Source organism: Drosophila miranda, chromosome XR, assembly GCF_003369915.1.
Source record: "Drosophila miranda strain MSH22 chromosome XR, D.miranda_PacBio2.1, whole genome shotgun sequence".
Classification (NCBI taxonomy): domain Eukaryota; kingdom Metazoa; phylum Arthropoda; class Insecta; order Diptera; family Drosophilidae; genus Drosophila; species Drosophila miranda.
In genome coordinates this window covers 30753877-30779213 of record NC_046674.1, presented here as the reverse complement: position 1 = coordinate 30779213, position 25337 = coordinate 30753877, and the positions used below count along the sequence as shown (strand labels likewise).

The window sequence follows — 25337 nt, the reverse complement described above, 5'->3', positions numbered from 1 at the left end:
TTGCATTATTTACTTATAAGGCTTAAACGCAATTTAACCGATGCAAACGGTTAAACCACAACATAAGCGAATCATAATAAGTGAATCATAATTAGCGTGTGTGGGAGGTAATTAATCCCATATTGATTTCGAGTTAGTTGTCAGCGTCAGCCTTAATCCAGAGTTCATTAAATGTTCAATTGTGCACTGGAACTGGAGCTGCGAGTTGGAGCACCATCCAGACTTTCTGTGAATGATTTTGCAGGCGTCATATAGGCATTATCCGCAACCCATTATCCTTCGGCAGAGATATCCTGAATTGTCTAGTATTCGCTAATGGTTGGGCCATTGGCAGTATCTTGGTGGCATTCACGCGCCCTTTTCTGGGCGATAGTTCGGGATGCGGAGAGCTGCGACCCCTGAACTGACTTTTCAACTTGAACTTGGACTGCGGTTCTGCTCTTGGCCTTGGACTTGGTTTCGGGCAGCGTCTTATGGCTCTTTTTTGGCCCTGTTATATGATTTCATAAATTTAATTGTCACGTACACACACATGTATCCAAGCATCTCTTGGCTCGCATTTATTTGGGAAGACGTATAATACGTGTTTAAACCATAAACGTCTTCAGTGGTTCCTACGTGGTGTATGCGCTACTTCTGAGACGCTAAATGATTTATTTAATCTATTTTATGGCCCCAACGCAGACCGCTCAAACCCCAGAGCCCTTTTCAGAACATCCCGGCAATCTTTTGAAGCAGCTGTAAGAGAACTTTATAAAGATATATATATGGGTCTGGAAATGGATATATGTAGATGTGGATATGCGTAGGGATATGGAGGATCGATCCAAAAAGAAGAAAAACTTTGTCTTGTCTTTTCATAAGGTGGCAGAACCGGACAATTGCATTCTCCTGGCCAAATATTCGGATGGGTGAGATGATGCGGATGTGGCTGAAAATAAGGAGCAGACATTGCACAATATATTTGTCGACAGCGGGACGACGCCGAGTACAGTCATCCCTCTCATGCAACAAATGTGTGCTGTCGTTCCTAAGTAGAACTTGGGCTTCAATATGACTCGCATCCAATCACTTTCTCCGAGTGCACTCAATGTCGCTTCGAATGGGATCTACTCCTTTTAATGCTCCTCGGTCTGCTCCCATTAATACGGGATGAGCACGTTTGCTACGCGAAGACATGTGCGTATGGAAATCGGAGCTCGTCAGATGGAAGTCAGTTAACATTGGTGGGAGGGGTTATGGGAAGCTGGTGGATGGTATTTCATTTTCAAGTTCTTATATAAATGAGTTCTTAAGCCATCATTGCAATAAACAGACGCAAGTAAATCATCTCAAATTCAGGAAACGTTCTTTTGTTAAAGACTCGCTTTTAAGTCAATTTAAAGTCTTTAATTTGTGAGGCACTCAGCTGTTGGCGACTTACTTCCATTATAAAACAGTGAGCTCTTGCTTGTTTATCATTGATGGCCGAGTTAAGTTGGTTATTTTCCATGACCAGGCTTCACTTAGCGGTAGCCAATTTGCCAAAAAATGTCGCACACATCCAAACTTTATCCGCTGTCCACTGTGGCAAGTACTGGTATGTGTACCCTGTCTCCTGTCCGTTGTGGTGTGTTCCCTGTCGCATATTCGCTGTCCTTCCTGACTCTATGCGCCCCAACCCGTTCCGCAATGCCAGAGGCGCATCGAGTCGAGGCCTCCGTTTCATATGTAAGTATTCTCGTACATTTCGTACATTTCGGCACATTGTAATTAAAATGGACGGCAAACGAATTGAGCGTTAAGCGCGCACAACATGATGGTCCATGCCCGGGGGCAAAGGGCATTACGCGTAAGTCAGGACCAAAAGTTTCGCAATAAAAATCCAGTTAATAAACTTTGCATTCCTGCAAGCACCAACACAGTTGGGTGAATAACACACACAGAACTACATACATACATGTATGTACATACCCTGCAGTACCAGCAGTGAGCGATGACGAATGTCATCTACAATGTCATCGAGGCGTTGACGCCAGCCAAATCGAACCCTTTGTTTTTTCTTTTGTTTCTTTCTTTTCCGCGCGTGCCGAACGTAATTCGGTTCTGCCGACCGTGCGCAGTAGCAGAGAACTTCGTTTTATCTTTTCGTCTTCTTTGCGCCTGCGTCGACAGAACTCTTTTGCTTTGTTCTTTGCTATTTGCAATCGTCACACGGAGTTTTAATAAGTGAAAATAAGTAATCTGTGATTATTATTATTATCAGGTAAGTGCAGTTTTTAAATAATTAATAATATGTGTTGTACGCGTGTTAAATAAAAAATTATTTCAGCGGCGGTGAAGATGAAAATACCCGACGAGCCAGCAGAAAAAGTGATTCGGAAGGCTATTCACAACATTAAGAATAGTCATTTTCAGAAGACCTCAAGAGAAAAAAAATACAAAGCAGACAATAATGAATAATAATAAATAAAAATAATTGGAAAAATAAACAATTACAATGTATTACTTTTTATATTAAATGCATGATTTTTCGTGAAAAATCATCACTTATTAAGTGCATGATATTTAGGTAAAAATCATCACCTATAAAATGCATGATTTTTAGGTAAAAATCATCGCTTATTATGTGCATGATATTTAGGCAAAAATCATGCATTTAATAAGCGATGATTTAAGCCAAAAAATCATCACTTATAAAATGCATAATTTTTCGGCAATGCTCGATGACAATGTCATCGATTATGCCCTAGGACATCTCCATGTTAATGTCATCAGCTCAGCGTATGGCCGGTCATCGACTATGTGATCAGGGGTAGTGACGCGGTCATCGACGTGTCAGCAGCTGAGTCATTAATGACCCGTACTGCAGGGTAAATAAAACATATGTATACATACATACATATGTATGTATTGACGGGTATAGTATATGGGGATATCTGAAGACCACATACATATACAATACGCAGTGGGCACTGACGGATAAATAATGTTAGGAAATGTTCTCGGCTCGGCGTTCTGCGTTCATCATTTCATTTTTCTTTTTTGGGATTTTAATTAAATTGTTCGTGAATGCGGTAAACAAGAGGAAGCGCAGAAAGCGAGACGGAAAAAAGTGAAATAAAAACTGAATTGAAAGTTTATGTCAGGGAAAAATTGCCGTTCTATCTGTGCAGATGTCTTTCTCTATATCTGTCTCTTTGTGTGTGTGTGAGTGGGTGTATGGGTGCTGTGCTGCGCAACCCGAACGTCAAATATGTTTGAGCAACTTTATTATGCAAAATGCCAAACATTCTCGAACTTGTAGACGTGGCTTGTTGCTCCCCTTGTTGCTCCGCATCTGTTCTTTTTTGTCCCTTTCTTATTCCTTGTCTCTCGCTCTCTCTCTTTTTTATACCCGATACTCAAAATGAGTATTGGGGTATATTCGATTTGTGGTAAAAGTGGATGTGTGTAACGTCCAGAAGGAATCGTTTGCGACCCCATAAAGTATATATATTCTTGATCAGCATCAATAGCCGAGTCGATTGAGCCCTGTCTGTCTGTCCGTCTGTCCGTCCGACCGTCTGTCCGTCTGTCCGTCCTCTTCAGCGCCTAGTGCTCAAAGACTATAAGAGCTAGAGCAACGATGTTTTGGATCCAGACTTCTGTGATATGTCACTGCTACAAGTATATTTCAAAACTTTGCACCGCCTATTTCCGCCCCCACAAAGGACGAAAATCTGTGGCATCCACATTTTAAAAGATACGATAAAACCAAAAACGCAGAATCGTAGAGGATGACTATATGTAATAGAGTGTAAAGTCTCAACCAGATCGTATAATTATTATAGCCAGAATCAAGAAAACAATTTCATTCTTTCTCGCTCTGTCTCTCTCTAACACACAGGTTTCATGGTCGGTTTTGCCAATTGCAAAATATGAGTTCAAGGATCTCAGAACCCATAAGAGCTAGAGCAACCAAATTTGGTATCCACACTCCTGTGATATCGGACCTTGACCGTTTTGTGTCAAAATTTCGCCACACCCCCTTCCGCCCCCGCAAAGGACGAAAATCTGGGGCATCCACAAATCTCAGAGACTATTAACGCTAGAGTAACCAAATTTAGTATCCGCAGATTCGAGAAAACTAAAAACGCAAAATCATAGATAACAACCATATCTATCAGATTGCTGAATCTGGATTAGATCAGATAATTTTTATAGCCAAAAGGAACAAATCAATTTGCAGTGGCTACGCAGCGCCCGACGTCACACTCAGACTGATTTTCTGTCTCTCTCGCACGCACTCTTTGTCGTGTCGTTTAATATTAGCGGCGTCTGCCGGAGGAGAGCCATACTGACTATGTACCGGGTATAAATGTAGAGTTGCGGTGTCCGCAGCAACTCACAACGTTCCCCCTCGTTTCCAAACTCTTTTTGTGTGTGTGTTCGTATATTTAACTATGTGTGTGTGTGTGTAGATGGCTGTGCCCGCAAATCTCATTTGAATTATAATGATACCAGCTCGGATTCGTATACGTATACACGCCCACACATGCCCATACACTAACACACACACTCGCTGACTCGTGTGTATAGTGTAAAGTGTGGACGCATTTTTTTCTGGAGCTCCCACGCGGAATGATAATAGCCGATATTCCTACCGTAAAATAGGTCGGTCAGTGAAGAGACCCAGACCCAACAGATCAAACCCTGGTCGTTGGCCAGTGATGAAAGGAAAGATTTTCTGTCTCCTCCTCCAATTGTACCATTGTATTGTTGTAATTAATGGACATTTTGTATTTAAACTGCGCCGTCTGTACTCGTTGTAACTTTTCCTGGCCATTCCGGCATAGACACTGTACACACGGGTCGCAGCCCCTCAGCAGCACTGTAACTAAGAGTCGTTCGCCGGTGTGGCAACCCCTCCGACTCTGACACGCCGGTCTGGCATCTTTATCTTAGACTTCGCAGCAAAGCACTTGTAAGATTCAATAATAATTAATAAAGAACAACAATAAGAATTCAGCGTACATTGACCAAAGAACAGAGTCAGCTAGAGCCACCTAGCTAGCCACCATACATTACGGACTGCACTGACAGCAAAACGTACCTTTGTTTGGCGGCTTGGCCAAAGTTCGCTTAATATTTTGCTATTCCTCTTTATTATACCAGATAATCAAAATGAGTATAGGGGTATATTATGTTTGTGGGAAAAATAGATGTGTGTAACGTCCAGAAGAAAGGGTTTCCGACCCCATAAAGTATACATATTCTTGAACAGCATCAATAGCCGAGTCGATTGTGCCATCTCTGTCTGTCCGTCCCCATGAGCGCCTAGTGCTCAGAGACTATAAGAGCTAGAGCAACGAAACTTTGTATCCAGACTTCTGTGACATGTCAATGTTACAAGTGTATTTCAAAACTTCTCTCGGCCCCCTTCCGCCCCGCACAAAGAACGAAAATCTGTGGCATCCACATTTTTGAAGTCAGGAGAAAATCAAAAACGCAGAATTATAAGAAATTACTATATCTTCCAGACTGCAGAATCCGAACCACTAGCGAATGACTCGTAGCTGCAGTGTTGCTGAGGAGCTGCGATCTTTGCGATCTACAGTACTCCCCTGAGGAAAGTTACAAAGCTTTAGTTTGGTTTCTTCTTTTCATATGTGATCGTCAGTAGAGTTGTCGGCATTTGCCATAAGTCCTGGCGTAAGCGTGTCGATTGAAATAGCTGTCTCTTTTCCATTAATACGAATGGTGAAGACCCGGTGATCGCCTATGGATCCGTGTACGGCGGCTCGAAGGGTTGTGTCACAGCATTAGTCCGGACGAAGACAAGTGAGAAATTGTGAATATCCCTAAGCAGAAAGAGTTTATGTTTGATGCGATGCGAACCTGGACTTGGCTTTACCACCTGCATTCTTCTCCTGAACTGGCTGGCACAGTCGAGTGGTTTCGACGGCACGTTCAAGTCGTAAAAGTTTTCATTGGGAACATTTATAACACTTCATATATCATTTCTGCTGCTGATGCCTAAATGTCCTCCTTAAGGCAAATCCGGAGCCACATCAAGGAGGTTGTGCCCATACTCGATTATTTCATTTGACTGAGGGTAATAGGGCGTCGTGTGAATGTGCTAGGTTCCCAGAATATTCCCCAGAGACTTAAAGAGTGCAGATTCGAATTGAGTTCCTTGATCGGCTGTAATAGTCAATGGGCACCCGAAACGCAATATTTAATGCGACCTTATTATGTCACATATGGTGTCTGCAGTCATATTCTTCAACGGCACAGCCACCAGCTGGCGAGAAAAGTGGTCGATTATTGTCAGACAATATCTGTATCCAATAGGCTGCCGGCTCCCTTTCGTGTTTTGTTCAATGGCTGTATCGGAGGCGTCACACGTGGGACTTAGTTCTGCATTAAGACAGGGGTAAGCGAGAATTGCGGCGCTGATGCAAAGTTTATGCGCTTTTAAGATTTGCAAAATATTATCCACGTGATGTCTGTGCTCCTCCACTGAGTTGGACAATGAGTTGAATGGAAGCAGTGCGGGAAATACACGACAAGCGATTAAACTGCTATTTGCTGTGCGATAAGTACTGGCAATAGAGGTGGCCAGGCGAGGACCACGCAGACCACACGGAGGTCGCCACCTTTAACCCAGTAAAATTTTCTGCGAATTTGCTCATCCCAGAGCCAGTTGGTGACGCCTATAGAGAGTCCGACGGGGCATAGATGCAGAGACACATGTCTGCGATGGTAGCATGGACCGCCGTTATGCCTACAGGTGCCATCACCAGCCAGTTTACTGGTAGAACGAACCGATCGGGGATACCCCCCGGATGCCAAAGGGCAATCGGCCGTGCTTCTTGGAACTGTGTGACGCAGCGGAACGGGACATATGGGGAAGCGCGAGCAAGGTGGTACTAACGAAAATGAGAGCTCTTAAAACAAAGGCACCGGCAGGCACAAATAAAATGCAGGCTATTTTAGAAACCTTATACGTCCCTTAACGGAAATCATCGAGGGGGAGGTTATGACTACAGCTAGAGGCATCCCAAACGAAAAAACTCTTGGCCCAGATGCTCCACGCGGGAATGTTCTGTAGCTGTAAAGTAAATGAGCAGCCCTCATTGTATAGACCGATATGACTATTGGACACCGCGCGAAAAATTCGGGAGCGGATTATCTGCCAGTATTGCGCGAGGCTACAGCCTTCAGACCTATCACCACGGCAATACGGGTTCCGTAGGGCACGCTCCACTGTTGATACCCCATTTTCAATGGCCGATATTGCTTCGAATGCAATCGACGGCCCACGGTGGAAAGGTGATGCAAAACATTATTGCATCGTGGTAACGCTGGACGTAACGAACACGTCTAACTCTGCCAAATGGGACGTCGTTATACGGGCATTAGCGGAGTTTTGAGTCGAAGAGGTATCTGGTGGCGTAGCACAAGGAACAGTCCTGGGCCCCTGTTATGGAACGTTCTCTATGATGGTATCCTGCGTCCCCAACTTCCAGATGACACTCGCCTGATAGGGTTTGCAGACGGCGTTGCACTGGTGTCTGTCGCAAAGGATCTCACGGATGGTCATAAGTGCGCTTATAAATCTAGAAGCATGCAGGGTGGAATCCTCGAGAGCCATCCGATACCTGGGAGTGGGTTCGAAACCGACAGAGGAAGGATGGAGAAATCTGTGGAAGAATCCTGACCAAAGCAACACTGATGAGCGCAATGCTGGAGGAAATGCGATATTGGGACGCAGAGTGCAACTTTGCATACATATCAATGAGCAAGCCAAAAGACAGCTCTCAGAAAGGGCATAGAGCGCCCTCCCGGACCCTGTGACGCAATACCTAACGGTCAGTCCGCATGAGTTCGCCGGCAACCGGAAACTCACCTGAAATTTTAAAAATGTCTCTCAATTTGGATTTGAGTAATGAGATGTTTCAGAACCACATCAGTATATAATTAAGTAGTAATGGAACTAAAGGCTGGAATATCGATTAAAACCTCCATTCAAAGGCAGTATAATCCAAAAGAACCCATCCAGTATACAACATAAATGATATGTGCAGGGTATCATCATATTGGGCACTGGCACTAGCATGGGGCAAGGACATTGCCATGGGCATTGGCATGGACCAAGAGTTGCTCGTAGTCCCGTCCCAGTGCCGATTTGGCTTATAATGTGCCTACATACCTGAACATGCTTGCGGCGGCAATGGAAATATTAACGTCGTGGAGCTCTTGCGTCGCGCCACTGCACAGCCCAGCGATTGGGGCTTGAAGCTCCGCAGTTGCTGCATAAAATCGGAGCACTCCATTAGGGCCACGTCTGCGAAATGCAGGTCGCACAGGATCTGGTTCTGCATGGCAAAAAGAAAGAAACAGGAAAGCGTTAGATTTTTGAATTTTTCCTCAGCCCTAAATGATTTCTTTGTGCATCCACTTCTTTTTCCTTTTCTGTTTGTCGCCTTTACTTTGGCACTTGCCACACATGCACCATAGACCATACACCTGCACGAGTACTCGTATGTGTATACTCGGACAGCAGCCGTGTATATTTGCTACATTATGAGTTCACTTTAATGCCGAACTTTAATGCTTTAACCGAACAAAGTGAGCAACTGCATTCGAGATTAGATAGGTTTTGTTCGCTAAGGAGGGTGGAGGTAAACCTACCTTGAACCTCCTGGCGCGCTTCTGATTGGGTCCCGTCAAATTCAAGCCGCACGAGTTGCACCGCAGACACTCCTCATGGTAGTGGTTGTTGTCATATAGCGGCGATGGTTCTGTAATGGGAGAATGAACGATCAAAACTAACTCGACACTGGGTCACATGATTTTCACAAATCAATCAAATATGGATACCATTGGGGATACAGATGCAGATCGGGATACTGAACAGAAACCGAAACCGGAACAGCACATGAACAACGTTAGTCAGCGGCATTTCAAAGTAAATTAATTTGCGTATACATAACCTATATATGAAGGAAGGATGGATGAATGGGGAAATCCGGCTGGAGTGTAAGGGGTGTACGTATGACGGAGTGTGTGTAGGATGTCCTGTTCGCAGGGTGTACGCATGGTGTGTGTGACCGCATACACACAATCGAGCTAGAGCGACTCAATTACAAACGGAAATGAGTTTCAAATACAAGCAAATTGCCAAAGGACTGGGCTGGCTGTGGTACAATGCCAGCAGAAAGAGAGCCAGCCAGGTTAGAGAGTGTGCAAGAGAGGGAGAGGCAGATAAAAAGAAAGAGAGAGTTCTACAAAATTGTTGCTTATTGAGTTGAGGGGTGACCCCTGTCCATGCCCTTACCACAAAAAAAAAAACAGATTCAGTTTCTCCGAAATGAAAAGCAACAGAATCCTCAATCAACGTGATAAACTTACGAGAGCCAGAGGTAATTGGTGTGTGGGGAAATTTAAGAGCATTGTAAAGTGTTGAAAGAGCTTCTGAGGTGACCCAGAGATGGAATAAAGTTGCAATTTCATAAATGACCAGCATACTTTTTTATCTATACTAGAACTATACTGATTGCAGAAGGATAGTTGATATTCAATTAATTTTATAAGCTGATGAAACGCATAAATCTGGCGTGCGGAAATGTTTTTAGAGAGTTCAAAGAGTTCCTTAAATTAAGATTAAATATACAATTTTTTTTAACCCATGAACGTCAAATAAATACAACGATTTCTTAGAAGATTTGTATTAGAATAGTTCTCATCATTAAGCAAAAACGAGGGGGAACGTTGTGAGTTGCTGCGGATACCGCAACTCTACATTCATACCCGATACTTAGTCAGTATGGCTCTTCTCCGGCAGACGCCGCTAATATTGAACGACACGACAAAGAGTGCGTGCGAGAGAGACAGAAAATCAGTCTGAGCGTGACGTCGGGCGCTGCGTAGCCACTGCAAATTGATTTGTTCCTTTTGGCTATGAAAATGATCTGATCTGATCCAGATTCAGCAACCGGATAGATATGGTCAGTCTCTATGATTGTGCGTTTTTAGTTTTCTCGTATCCTCGAAATTGTGGATGCCACAGATTTTCGCTCTTTGTGGGGGCGGAAGTGGGCGCGGCGAAGTTTTGAAATATTCTTGTAGCAGTGACATATCACAGAAGTCCGGATATAAAACGTCGTTGCTCTAGCTTTTATAGTCTTTAAACACTAGGCGATGATAGGGACGGACAGACGGACGGACGGACAGACGGACAGACAGACAGGGCTCAATCGACTCGGCTATTGATGCTGATCAAGAATATATATACTTTATGGGGTCGCAAACGATTCCTTCTGGACGTTACACACATCCACTTTTACCAAAAATCTTATATACCCCAATACTCATTTTGAGTATCGGGTATAAAAAGAGCATACAGACTTTGGTGCTGAAAAGACTCAGTTTAATCTCAAATTTTTGGTTTTGTGGGGGTTCTTTTTTGTGGGTTTGTCTGCCAGTCAGGGCAGTGCCTGGCAATTAAGTGACTATAATTATGAGCATGTGTTTGCGGCCCTGCCTTTTTTGCCCATTTCTGGGAGCTCGCCTCGACACAGGAAATAATAATTAAATGAATCAGGCAACCGGAAACAAATTATGAGCCAGCAACTGGATGGGAAGCGGCCAGATCATCGCCATCATCATTATCATAAAAATCCACCCGTATTGGGATGCCACTTCTGAGCCTCTTGACCCAGCGGTAATCAACTGGTACTCGCATTTCATTAAAGGGTCTCCTGTTTTGTCTGGTCATTAGAAAGATATTGCACCTAATAAAGTCATACTCATCAGGAAGCAATAATGATCTCTCTGACTACGCCCATGTTTTCCGTTTTTTTCTTTTTCTAGCTTGTCCACTGTGCGTATGCGCTATAAATTGTATTTCATCCTTTTGAGGGAAGTGAATATCTGGTACAGTTACTGTGAAGCCTTCTGGCATTCATCCAATTCATTCGCGGTAGCTGTCGCTGAGAACAAACCACTTCATCATTGCCACGCATGTTTTGCATGAATTTTGAATCAGTTTCAGCCTCTTGAAGTTGTATCCCTTTTGGTTAAATCGAAGGCTGTCCATTTTCTCTGCCGATACAAGAGTCAAGCGAAGCCGCAAGAAGCACGCCCGCACTCCAGGCAGGCCTTGGCTATAAAATTACCAACCAAGCAACTTGCTGGAATTCTATTCCATGCGGATCGCAGCCCGAATGCGAATGCGGGCCTTGTGTTGGAACGGAGCCGGGCATAGTCGGAACTTTACGCATATTTTTGCATTCATGACCTCGACTATGAGTATTTGCTAACAGTAGAAGTTGGGCGAATTAAATTTGCATTTGATAGTCAGTATGGGGTAAGGACGCCGTGTCTTCGTTCCCCAACCGCCCAGCACTCCGCACCTAATTGGTCTGCCGTCCAGAAAACTAAGCCACAAACTAATACAATGAATTTCGACTCTAGGCAATCAGCCAGAGATACTACCGGTGGGCAAATGGGCATGGGCATGCGTATGCATGTCTATAAAATAAATCAAATTGCATTGTCAAGTGCAGAACAACGACTGAAATGGGCAACAGAAATGGCCAGAAAGTACTAGAAAGCAATGTCGTGTCATGTCATTCTATAGAGCAGCAGCACGGAGTTCATCTGAGCTCTCGGGGCGTCCTTAAATCTCGTCCGACAACCGAGACTCAATGGTTCTAATTTAATGGACCATCAAAACGAAAACGAAAACCTATTTATGCTTCTGGCGAATTTTAATCAGGACACTTTACATAATTGACTAATTGAAAGACGACGAAATTGGACAAGTTCTCGGAACCTTGTCTCCGTTCTCTAGCATGCAGAGGGTAGGGTATGACGAGGGTTGGTATTCGGTGAATGAACAAAATGAAAATTATACAGGAATGCCTGATCGGTACAAGCAGAGCTTTTGCTTTATAGCTTTCTGGCTTTACTTTTATTTTTTTGTTTGTATTTTTTGTATTTTTGTATTTATCTGCATTGGTATCTTAATAATTTCAAGGGTATCTATAAGTTCAATAGCCCCAGAAGATGTCTCTCTCTCTATATATTTCTCTCTTTCTCCTTGGTTCTCTTCAGTTCAGCAGGCAGAAGCGTGGTCCTGTCCTGGTCTGTTCTGGTCTGTAATGTTCTATTCTAGTCGGAGCACAATTCATATTTTAATGCTTTCTGGCTCGACTGGGCCTCTTCCTTTTCCCATTTGCTTTAATGACAGCTGCCGCATAGAAACTTTGCATCTGCACTCAGTAGTTTCTTCCGAGGGATTTCGGGGAGCAGTCTAAGTTCATGACTTTGATATACTACTAACTAATGACCCAAAAGAATGACAAACTTCTGGTTTTTAGTGCAGAAATCAAGCGTTAACTTTTTCTTTTGAATAGCGCTTGCCGCGCTCGGTATTCGAGAGGCCAGTCCGAAACAATGGATGCTTAATGGCTTGTGACAGTCACTCCGAGATGGTTCTCCATTGTATCTCTACCACCACCACCACCACCCTCCCTCCCCACACACACATCTCCTCTAACCCTCTAGCAATCGGGGGCATGGAAATTGTCTGACAATGGCAACAGGCTTGGCTCTGACTTGGCTGAGGAACCAGAATTGACTGCAAGTGCAATTTGTTTAGAGAAATACATAGCTGTAAAAAAAAAAAGAGGGTGGAGGATGAAAGGGGGGAGATGTGCACTAACTTAATTGAGCGTAAATAATATTGGAACAAGGGTAGGACATGAGGAAGCCACTAACAGGAGGATGCTACAGGGTAACCAGGCAACGTGCCTTTAATGCACTTTCATTACAATTATAGAGCGGAAAGGGAACAGGAAGGAGAAGGGCCGAAAGAGCGAGAGAGCGTGCAGTGAGAGGGTAAAGTACATATGTAGAGCGGTGGTTGTATAATCGTTAGAGAGGAGCGGTTATACTCCAAGCTCTGCAGGAGCATTGCCCCAGAGAAAACGCTTTACAACAGGTTAACCTTTTGACGCAACTGTCCTTGGAAAACATTCAAAGGTGCCACCACTTGGAATAGTAATGAGTGTCAGTTTGTACGGAGAAAGGATTGATTTACAGAAAAACCTGTTCACGGTAAACGTGTGGAAATTTCACATCTTTTAATAGATATGAGAGCTACATATAAGGTTGCATTCTGTGACTGAATTATACCTAATGAAAAATGCAATTACTCTTTAGAGTAATTTTTGTAATAAAGAGTAATAGAATTGTGTTAAGCCTTTTAGGAAACTGCAACTGCAGTTGCAGTTGCTCTTGCTCTGCCGTATTTTTCTTAGGTTATAACTAATCATCCTATGACTTCTTAAGGAGTATCACAACTATGCTGACAACCCCCCAAACGCATGTACATTGTACATACCAGTGACAGCGAGCACCGAGTGCCCATTATAAATGACCAAGTTTCCTGAAGGCCCTCGAACCCCATATACCCTTGATTGTCTCCTGTTTGGACTTGTTGTTCAATTATGGCTGACAATAAGCTGTCATTAGCCTTACAGGCGGGGGCCAGGTCCTGTCACGATATGCGAGACTGGCGACAGTATTCGGTTTTGTCGCATTCTGCTTTTGCTTCTGCTGATTAGTGCTGTGCAATTAAATTGAAGAATATCATTTACACAAATTGCTATCTGCCACTGTTCACTGGCCAGTTGGCGACCCTAAAGTGCATGTCGCAGTTGCCACCCCCGCCCACTTGTCGCAGCGCAGTGACAGATATCGGGGTCATGTGGGTCACCGGTCAGCGGCCACCGGCCACCGAGAAGCGTCCCTCAACATGAACACTGACATGGGCCAAGCGGCGGAGCCCCTTGTCGGAGCAGAGTCATCGGCCCCGCTTTGTGTACGTGCGTATTTATGGGTCCACGGGGACCATAATCGACCCCAAACTTACACAGTCAAACACTGGTATTTCGAAGCGCTTCACTGCAGTGCTAGAGATGGGTGAATGACACGATAGAGAAAGATGGAAGGAGCTAAAGATATATGGACTTATCTCTCATATCCGAATCTTCAAATTCTTTGGTATTTTTATACCCGATACTCAAAATGAGTATTGGGGTATATTAGATTTGTGGTAAAAGTGGATGTGTGTAACGTCCAGAAGGAATCGTTTCCGACCCCATAAAGTATATATATTCTTGATCAGCATCAATAGCCGAGTCGATTGAGCCCTGTCTGTCAGTCCGTCCGTCCGTCCGTCCGTCCGTCCGTCTGTCCGTCTGTCCGTCCCTATTAGCGCCTAGTGCTCAAAGACTATAAGAGCTAGAGCAACGATGTTTTGGATCCAGACTTCTGTGATATGTCACTGCTACAAGAATATTTCAAAACTTCGCCCCGCCCACTTCCGCCCCCACAAAGGACGAAAATCTGTGGCATCCACATTTTTAAAGATACGATAAAACCAAAAACGCAGAATCGTACAGAATGACCAAATCTTTTAGACTGCAGAATCTGAATTGGATCGTATTATTATTATAGCCAGCATCAAGAAAACAATTTCATTTTTTCTCGCCCTGTCTCTCTCTAACACACACGTACATTAGCGCCTAGATCTCAGAGACTTTGGTATCCGGACTCCTAATATATCGTACCGAGACGAGTTTGTTTCAAAATTTCGCCACACCCCCTTCCGCCCCCGCAAAGGTCGAAAATCTGGAGATATTCACAAATCTCAAAGACTATTAACGCTAGAGTAACCAAATTTACTTACTATAAAACATATATCTCAAAATTTGCCCCACCCCCTTCCGCCCCCACAAAGGACGAAAATCTGTTGCATCCACAATATTGCACATTCGGGAAAACTAAAAACGCAGAATCATAGATAACGACCATATCTATCAGATGGCTGAATCTGGATCAGATCGGATCATTTTTGTAGCCAAAAGCAAGAAATCAATTTGCAGTGGCCACGCAGCGCCCGACGTCACGCTCAGACTGATTTTCTGTCTCTTTTGCACGCACTCTTTGTCGTGTCGTTTAATATTAGCGGCGTCTGCCGGAGGAGAGCCACACTGACTTAGTATCGGGTATAGCCGTAGAGTTGCGGTGTCCGCAGCAACTCACAACGTTCCCCCTCGTTTTTAACTGTCATTGTGTGACAGAAAGCAGACATTGAATAACCTTTATCCTACTCTCTGTAAGTACTTCTGAAGATACATTAAGGATCGATCATTCTCAGATCGGCAAAACGCCACGTACTGGTCTCCTTTTGGGTTCACCTTTTCGCGAAACTCTTAGCCGTACTTGGCTATAATTACTCTTTAAGCGCTGCAGCAGAAAAAGTGATTAGTATATTTTCTAGGCCAAAACCAAGGCCAAATACGCAACCGAAAACCAAAATAAAAATGAAAACCTTACTTATTAATTGTGTGTGATGGCTATGTTGTATTTCGTTCGGTTCGTATTGGACATGCAGGTGGTGTTGCTATAACTTATGTATATGTGAATACGAATTTAAAATGTAATGTTAAATGTACACCACAACCTAGTGAATGTCCTATTGAATATCTATTGAATATCACATGCAAAATGAATAAGAAAATTGTATTAGGCTGTATTTATCGACCCATCTCCCCAACTCAATTTGACACCGTTTGCAGTGGACTCTATCTTCACGTCGGAACACTTCACAGTCCAGGTTCAACCGGAACTGGAATTCCTGTGTGTAAAACCGATTCTTCCCGCTTTCACTATATTCATTACTTGCTCGTATATGAGCAGCATTTGTCCGCTTTAACTGCTGTTTCTTCCCCGTTATCAGATAAAGATCATATGATAGTTATTGGTGACTTCAACTTGCCAGGAACTGTTTGGTCTTCGGTAAACGAGTCTAGTAACCTAGTGCCCATGTCACGACATGACTTTGTTGATGGCTTGCTTGACCTGTCCCTGTCTCAAGTCAGCCATGTGAAAAATTCCTTGGGTCGATTGCTTGATCTGTGCTTTGTATCGGATCCGACCTTAGTGTTGTTAACCCGAGCCCTTCCGCTCACTATACCTGAAGACGCCTACCATCCTACTTTCGAAGTTTCGCTAGATATAGGACCAACTGTATTGGATCGGTCGAGAAGGCCACCTGGAAAACCCCCTTGGTTTACCAAAGAGTTATCCAGCCTAAAAAACTTAAAATCAGGACTTTATAAAAAATTTCAGGAAGTTGGTTGGTTCTCCTACTTCTCACTCTCGCTATGTAATAGCTCGGTCAAACTTTTCAGTTCTTAATGCACAATGCTATAAGAACTACCTATCTCGATGCAGGATACGTTTTCTCAGGACCCTAAACAGTTTAACTGGTTCGTAAACAGCTAGCGTAGAATGTCCGCACACCCATCCTCGCTATCATTTGGTAATACGTCGGAAAATAATGATCAGGCAATTGCCGATCTTTTTGCCCAAACCACCTTTTCTGAGGAAAGCTACTCTGGTCATCCGTACCCATACGGTTTACCGAGGTCGAACGGCATTTTCAGTCCATTCATTTATCAATGAATGTTCTTTACTTCTTGATCTTCGACTAGTTAAGCCGATGTTTTCACCGGGTCCAGACGGGGTACCTGGTTGTGTACACAGGTACTGCGCCGAGGCACTGTGTGGACCCTTGCTTAAACTATTCACCCTATCCATTGATTCTTCTTGCTTCCCCCCGATCTGGAAGGAATCGTTTATAATTCCTCTCCATAAAAAAGGTAGCAAGTCTGATGCAAAAGATTATAGAGGTATAGCAAAGTTATCCGCTATTCCTAAAATGTTTGAGAAGGTTTTAACTCCGCACTTGCAACATCTTTGCAAGTCACTTATAGCTCCCACTCAGCATGAATTTATAAGGCGGCGATCAACCACCACGAACTTGTTAGAGTTTACCTCTTTCATTATTAAAGGCTTTATATGTAACTTACAGACGGATGTTATTTATACCGACTTTAGTAAAGCAATCGACTCTGTACACCATTCCCTTTTAGCGCATAAACTTGACCTTTAAGGGTTTCCGCCCAACCTCCTGAGATGGATTTCTAGCTATCTTTGTTCCAGTTCTCAAAGAGTCCTCTTCAAAAACTCCCTCTCCTCACCAGTGAAGGTGTCTTCGGCAGTACCATAGGGCAGCCACCTAAGCCCTTTACTCTTCACACTCTTTATTAATGACTTGCCTTCGGTATTAACATACTCTCGAGTTAATATGTATGCGGATGATGTTAAACTCTGTGTCCAGTATAAGGACATTTCATTTCATTCTCGCTTGCAATCCGATCTCAAAAAACCTGCAGATTCTACAAAACCGAAATTCTGCCTACAGTAAATGGAAGCGATATAAGACGGACTACTTTCGTTTAAGGTACAAATAGTTAAAAGCAAATGTTAACAAAATTATGAGATTTGCTAAGCGTGATTACTTTAAATCTAAGTTCCAAAATTGCTCTACGATTAAGCAAAGATAGCGTGAAATTAATATTATAGGAATAGGCAAATGTAAACAGAAGACTGAGCTTGATGTAAATGTCGAAGAACTTAACAAAAAGTTCTCGATAGTTGAAGCGACAAGCAACACTTACCTGAATAGATAATAGTTTTAGCTTTGTGTGTGTCAATCAAGGTGATGCCCTTGCGTGTATACTTAAGGTGAAGAGAAAATTTTACCGATCCGATAACCTAGCAATGGCTTTAGGTCCATTGCTATACTTCCGTTCCTTTCAAACGTTCCTGGAAATCTCACAGATTGACAACTACCTGACTAACAATTCGATATTAAGCTACAACCAGCGCTATAACGGATATTGTCGAAGATATTCGGCAGCAACTCGATAAGAGCTGGGTTACGTTTTTAACACTTCTAGACCACAGTAAGGCGTTCATTGGCTATTCTTTAAGGCTATTCTTTGCACAAAACTGACCAACTTATTCAACTTCTCAGGGACTGCGGGCAATTTTGTTAGATCGTACCTAACAAATAGATTGCAGGCAGTAGTATCCGGTACATATGCTTCCACTTTTAGAAAATCCCCTCAGGGATTGGTTCTAGCCCCCTTATTGTTTTCCATATATGTATGTTAGATCATTTGTGTGACTGTGAAGTAAATTTATATATGCTGATGACGTCCAAATTAATGTTAGTTGTCCCGTTAATGAAATACAATTGCCAAAAAACTGATTGATACAAGGGATCTCGAGAATGTAGGCATAGGCAATACACCTGTTTCCAACGAAAGACTGTGCAGTTAATCTGGGGATAACATTCAGTAGTACTCTATCATGGAGTAAACATATGTATATAAAAGGCAACTGGTCTGTTGCGTCAGCTCTCAGCATCTAACACTTTTTTGCCAGTAAAAATAAGACTATTAATTGCTAAAGTCATTCTCAGCCCCGCTCTCTTTTATGGTGTAGAAATTTTTGGTCATTGTGACGCTCGTGACTTGCACACATTAGTGGTAGGCTTTTCACACCTGTCCTGCGGAATAGTTGACCTGAAAGTTGACTTCCTGGATAGATTTTAGAGCATTTTTTTGTTCATAGAATTGTGACCAGCCAAGAACCATTTACCTTTACCGCAAACTTAGCTCCCTACTTCACAAAGAGCAAACAATTACCTATGCCCTCGAATTCAAACGCTTTGCTCGAAGAGGCAGTTCTTCATTAACGCTATCCGCTTATGGAACAATCTTCCCCATAGCATCAAAACCAAAAGCTCTTAGGAAATCAATAAAATTAAATTAACAAAATCACTTAAAAAAAAAGAAAATAAAATACAAATAATAGAAAAAATAAATACAATTTTAAAAAGTAATAAAACAGTACAAAATTATGTTACATTACAATTATAAGAATAACGTAAGCTTCTCTAAACAAGTTAAATGATATTTATTAGATTTAAGAAAATATCTTTCTACACAAATTCGAAAAGTGACTAGCGCAATAATCATAGGTGTAAACTTTTACCGTAAATAAATAAATAAGAGTGAAAAAATTAAAGGACGAAGTATGCAACATAAATTCCAAAGTCGTCACGTGAAATATTTTTTTTTGCGGCATCATTCTTGCATAATGCGGCTTTTAATGGAACTAGCGTGCGCGAAAATGTTTCGCTGAGGTCGACTAAATGCTCCAAAAGCCAGCATCTTCACACTCTCAGTCCCATCCTCCCACCAATACCAATTCATCCTCCCGATGCTCCCACGTAGCCCCAGCACACACACATTTGCAGGCCCGGCCGCCCTATTTGGGCTCCATTCGACAGTAGACTACGGAAAATGGATTTAAGGCTCATTGGACGCCACGCACGGAATGAGTTGTGATTAATTTTTGGGGCTGACAGGATGCAGGCGGCTTGTTTCGAGCACCGCAAATTTGATTTATAAACATGAGGCGGAATCTTCGCACTTGTTGAATGGTCGGTCGGCAAAGAGCCAAAAAATTAAGAAAGAGTGCCTGAAAGGCGGACATTTTCGTATGATTTCACCAATAGAGAAGTGAAACGCCAAAAAGAATGATACAAATTATAAACGGGAAAGTCAATGGGTGGGTCAATTAGTTTCTTTTTAGAAAGCTTGCAGATCTATAAGTCGAATGAAACGGAATGGAATAAGAGTGTAATTTAAGAGCGTTCACTTCACTTCAAATAGTTTCCAATTAAGGCCATTTCCTAACAGATATTTGACATTTTGGAGTCCATTCCCCTAGGAAGAGTCCATTCCTCTAGAAGCGCAGATACTTATCAATATGAACCGATGTCGTCCCTTCAATGATAATTCGACTGGTTCGGCATAAACTAAGTTCCTGGTTCCGTGGACTCCCCGACCACGAATTATACCCAGCTAAAATTTCGACCCCAGACGCCACTTATGTAAGTGTCAAAGAGAGAATTGTGTTAATCTATTCTAGAAACACTTCCACTACGCCACACTAAACTAGACTGCGCCACACCATACCACAGCATACCGCACCTCATCTGATCCTCTAAGCCAGGCAATTTGCATAAAAACTTTGTTTTTTTAAAGAATACATATTATTAAAATGATAGGGAAAAGTGAGTCTGTGCGCCACATGTTGATTTCAGGCTCCGGGCGGCAAAGAGGGTGCAAGATTTGCTAGTTCGGTTTCGGGCTCGGGAAGTTCGGATGCGGGTGTACGCGTAAGTAACCCAAAGTGCAACAAAAGTTAGTTCAGTTCGGAAATGGTTCAAAGCTCGCAACTATTTTGATACGAGGATAGCCCGTTACACCAAAGGGATATGGGCTATGGGACATAAGATATAGTTGTGTGTGCGTGTAAAAATGTATATTTGCGTGCCGAAACGAAGAAGAGAAAAGTTTGATCAAATCATTTCTTCGGTTAAAGGAATTTTTCTGCTTACAGAGATCTAGAGTGCTTGTGTACAACTGTACACATATACGTACGTACATAAGTATATTTTTGATCAAATAAAATCGAATAATGTAGAAAGCCCTATAGAATAGTTCAGGGTATAATTTTTTTGCAGCGAGTATCTTTCAGTTGGAACTAATGTTATTTCGTATCTTTTTTTCTACCCGATACTCAAAAAGAGTATATTTTAGGTATGTTCGATTTCCCAGAAGGAAGCGTTTCCGACCACATAAAGTATCTACATATATTCTTGATCAGCATCAATAGCCGAGTCGGTTAAGCCATGTAAATTAAATAACTGCGGTAGCGGATTGCGTTTTTAAAAAGTTTTTATTTAACTTCTAAGTTTACAGATATAGATTTAAGTTGAGGGTCACAAAGGATTCCGGACAAAGGGTTTGCGCGATCTAAGTTTTTAGTTCGACTTTTCGGTGTCGCTTCTGGATCAAGACTGACTTGAACTTTTTGACCTTTGCATCGTCGATCCCTTTCGGGAATAGTTTTTCTATAAACATCTCAATTGATTTCGCCATCCCGAGTATTGGATTTCGTCATCCAAAGAGAGAACTGTAAAATGCCCAAAGTGCAGGATCTGCAGAAAGCCGGGTGTGAGATTGTTTATGAGAAGCCGGGTGTGGGCAAACATTGTTTTTCCAGTAAGGCGAGTGTCAAAGATTGGGATTGTGGCGGGAGCCATTGAGATTGTACATCTTAGAAATCAATTAGGCGGAAGCCCAAGATTGAAATTGTTTTCGTTTTAGAAAGCCAAAGATTGTTTACAACTCGTATAAGAGCTCAATAGAATTGGGTACGTTAACTCCCCCCATTCTTAAATGTTTCGTCCCGATACATTTTGAAGTTCTGATAGAGCTCTAATTTCTTCTGATAGTATTTGAATGCTGCTTTCCACTATTTCTTCTGTCGGTATTCTTATTGATTTAATAAGTACAAATTTGGTTAATTTATAGCCGAAGTAAAATAACATTATCAATATCAAAATGATTAAAAATAATGTTGTTAATGGTAAGGCCGTATTACCTAATGTTATAAGGGGATTTAAAATATTAACATTATCAAAAGAAAATTGTTTATCATTCGATTGTATATAATCAACTAATTCAAAATCGCTATATCTATGATGCGATATGTATTTTAGAATTTTACCCTTATCATTTATGTGGGTTATATTATTTATTATTATTGTGTTGTTGAATATAAGGAGATACAAACCTAACAAAGTAGTATTGTCTACGATATTTTTGCCTGAAACTAATATGGCACCATCCTGAATGATGTCTATTTCTTTGTTTTTTCCCTTTTTTTAGTGCAGTTGGCTTTAAAGCCATTAAGTAAATTGGTGAAACAGGTCTTCTCTAAATTTATTTGTGCGTAATTGTTAAAAGTTTCACTTTTAAAATTATTCATTAAATAGTATTTCTCCTTACATTCACAAACTTTTTCACTTATAACTAACATTCCATCATTTTGTGAGATGGCTCTTGCATGGTAAAACTTGCAAATATCTTTAATTTGAGGATATTTTATATAAATGATTATTAAATCTGCATTTCGAATTATTTTAACCGTTGCAATATCCAGTAGATCAGACAGTTCAACAGGCTGTTTTTCATGCTTATAAATGTCCTCTATTTCATTTTTATTTAACATTTTATTATTTATTATTAATTTTAAACGATGCTTTCTCAGTATCGTTTCTTCATTGAAGATGACATTTTTTAATGAATTTGATAGCAATTCCATTTCTTTGAAAAATTTGGAATTTATTATAAATTGTTTATTATTATTTTCAGTTAATTCATTTCCTTTATTTTGTATTTTCAAAAAGTCGTCATGATCAGGGCTGCCTGCTATCCATTTCCAAATGGTACCTAATTCATTAATTCCCCTTTCATTCCGTTTTGGAACTAATTCTGAAATCATTAATTTTAATAGACTTAAGTCCATTGATATTTCCCACTCATCGTCTGAATTAATTGATTTGTTGACATATTTGGATTCTATATCAATTATCTCTCTATAAAAACTCAAATTAGTAATATGGAAAAGTTCGGCGTATGTTTCATAAGTGTAAACGTCTCTGTCGTCTTTGAGCAATTGATACTGACTATGCGTATAGTCAATTACTTCCGAAGTCGTCAATATAACAAAAGTCAGTATAAGTATATTCGCATACATTTTCTGGAAAAATGGACAGCATTTCCTTAATATTTAATGTTATCTTTATGTATAATTCTGTTTCTATTGTTGAATATAATTTTATTCGGTAGATTTTCCTTAACTACCTGCTTTTTGTATCGGGATTGAAGTTTATTTCTTTCCCCGAATTTCTTCTCATAAACTACTTCTCCTATTTTATATTCTTTTTCTCTTCTATCTTTGTTATGTAGCTTAAGCATTTTGGTCTGAGCTTCCTTAAGTAATATTGGATTATTCTTGTGCTCTATTTTGTTATACAAAATGTCATATGGCATTTGATTGGTCGTTGAATGTATCGTCAGATTATATTTCAGTGCCGCCCTTATTATTATTTCTGAATAATCTGTTAGATTTAGTTCATCCTTGATGCACCGCGCTATTTCTGTTAGTGTGGAATGTACCCTTTCTACCTGACCATTTGAGGTGCTGTGTCTGGGATCAGCATAATAAATATTTAAGTTACTTCTTTGTATGAATGATCTAAATAGTGCTGAAGTAAAGCTTGGTTCGTTGTCAGTCATTAATGATGTTGCTAACGGAAAGTGTTGCAAAATTTCCATAACCTTATTTTCAATGTTTAATTTACTTTGAATTTCCTTGACCCCCAAGTATTTGGAATAAGAATCTATACAAGTTATGAATGTTAGGTTTTGGGCATAGTATATGTCTAAATGTAATTGATCTCCTTCTTTTGCTGGAATGGGAGCTTCCCCAATTGGAATTTTTACAGGGTGTCTGTGATATTTGTTTTTGTTACAGATCTCACAATTTTTTATATATTCTTTTAATTTTTTGTGCAGGTTTGGCCAATAATACAACTTAGTTATTTGTTTGTAATTTTTGTCTAGTCCTCTATGGGCTCTGCAATGTGTTTCTTCTATAATTATAGCTTTATCTTCTGAATTTACTACATCTTGGAGGAACTTTCTCGTGAAGAGAAATTTATTTATGAAGTTTTCCTTTAACTTATTTTGGATAAGGTATAAATCTTCTAAAGTGCAGTGTATTCCTGTGGTTAAGTTAGGCTGAATAAATTCTTTTAAAATGATTAGCAGATTGTCAACCGTATCAAATTCAATAATATGTCGGGTATTTTCATAAACACTTACTAACTCATGAACTGTGAATCTCCCTTGCGATAATAGTAGCTGCTGTTTAAATTGGTTTAAAGGCTTGCTAGTCTCTTGAATGATGTTTTCAAAACTACTTTCTGCTGAATGCTGAGTATTTATGTCTGATTCTTATTCTGTCTGGTTGACATCACTATCTGTCATATGATTTATTTGAATCCGAGATAAAGCGTCCGCTACTACGTTAGTTGAGCCTGGTTTATAAATGATTTTCGGTGTGAAACTTTCAATGAAGTAATACCAACGTTTCATTTCAACATTTGGATTTTTTAGCGACATTGCAAAGGACAAAGGTTGGTGATCTGTATGTATTTCAATTCCACTCACTCCGTATAAATAATTTCGAAAATTTTTGTAATGCCCATACAATAGCTAATAATTCCTTTTTATTAGTAGCATATAATTGCTCGGTTTTACTTAAAGTTTTAGAAATAAATGTTATGGGATTCCCATCTTGTGACAAAACTGCACCTATTGCTATGTCCGATGCATCTGTGGTTAATGTGAATTTTTTATTGTAATCTGGTTGTACTAATTCAATATGTGCTATTAAACTGTCCTTTAAATTATTAAATGCTCCAATTGCTGGTTCATCCAGCTGTATTAATGTTTTCTTGGATGCCCTTCGTGAAACTTTCCCATTTACTCCACTCAGATATTTTGTTAATGGTTTGGCAATTGTGGCATAATTTCGGACAAATTTTCTGTAATACCCTGTTAGTCCTAAGAAGCTACGTAGCTCTCTGATATTTTTAGGAACTGGATAGTTTTGTATTGTGGAGATTTTGTCTGGATCTGTTTTAATGATATTTTGGGAAACAATGTATCCCAGAAATTTGGTTTCCAATTGAAAGAATTTAGACTTCTCTAGGGAAATTTTCATATTAGCATTTTGCAAAATCTCTATTATATGAATAAGATCTTTATAATGTTGTTCTATAGTTTTTGAAAATATTATTATATCGTCCATATAGACGTGACAAGTTTTCCAAACTTGTTCTCTAAGTATATCGTCCATTGCCCTTTGGAAAATTCTGGGAGCGTTCGTCAATCCCATAGGCATTCTTAGAAATTCATATTTACCGTTATTTATGGAAAAAGATGTTTTTTCAATAGCTGATTCCCTCATTAAAATATGATAGAAACCTGACTCTAAATCAATGGCCGAGAAATACTTTGCCTTACCTAAATTGGCAAGGATTACTGAAGGATCTTGCATAGGGTATCTATCCGGTTTGGTGTTTTCATTAAGTGTATTAAAGTCTATTACTAATCTATGTTTAGGAGTTCCGTCCTCATTTACTCCCTTCTTTGGTACTACTATTACCGGTGAATTGTATGGGCTTTTACTAGGTCTGATTATACCTTCATCTAACATTTTACTTATTTCGTTATTAACGAAATCGTTAACCGAATAAGCGTATGGATACTGTTTGCCATATACCGGTCTATCATGTTCAGTGTTAATCTCTCCTTTTATATCCGTTCTGAACGGTAACTGTAAATCTATTTTGGCATGGTCTTCTTCGATAATAGCTCTCTGAGGTTTTCTAAATTGTCTTCTTTCTATGGTATTGTGTTATACAATTTCATTTTTTTCAATTCAGAACTTGCATA

The 25337-nt window shown here is 40.8% G+C and overlaps 1 protein-coding gene and 1 long non-coding RNA gene across 5 annotated transcripts in view; one reads left to right on the top strand and one right to left on the bottom strand.

The window, feature by feature from the left end:
- LOC108151262 overlaps positions 1-25337 on the bottom strand; it is a 146771-nt gene that overhangs the window by 39778 nt on the left and 81656 nt on the right. For all 4 annotated transcript variants that reach the window (XM_017279783.2, XM_017279781.2, XM_017279782.2 and 1 more), the window contains 2 exons: positions 8659-8768; positions 8177-8342 (listed from right to left, as the gene is read on the bottom strand). In XM_017279783.2, the coding sequence (XP_017135272.1) occupies positions 8177-8342; positions 8659-8768 (276 nt within the window). The remainder of the gene's footprint in view (positions 1-8176; positions 8343-8658; positions 8769-25337) is intronic.
- Positions 1961-2401, top strand: LOC117186303. The gene is made up of 2 exons (XR_004471405.1): positions 1961-2245; positions 2312-2401. It is a non-coding gene; the product is annotated as an uncharacterized LOC117186303 (long non-coding RNA).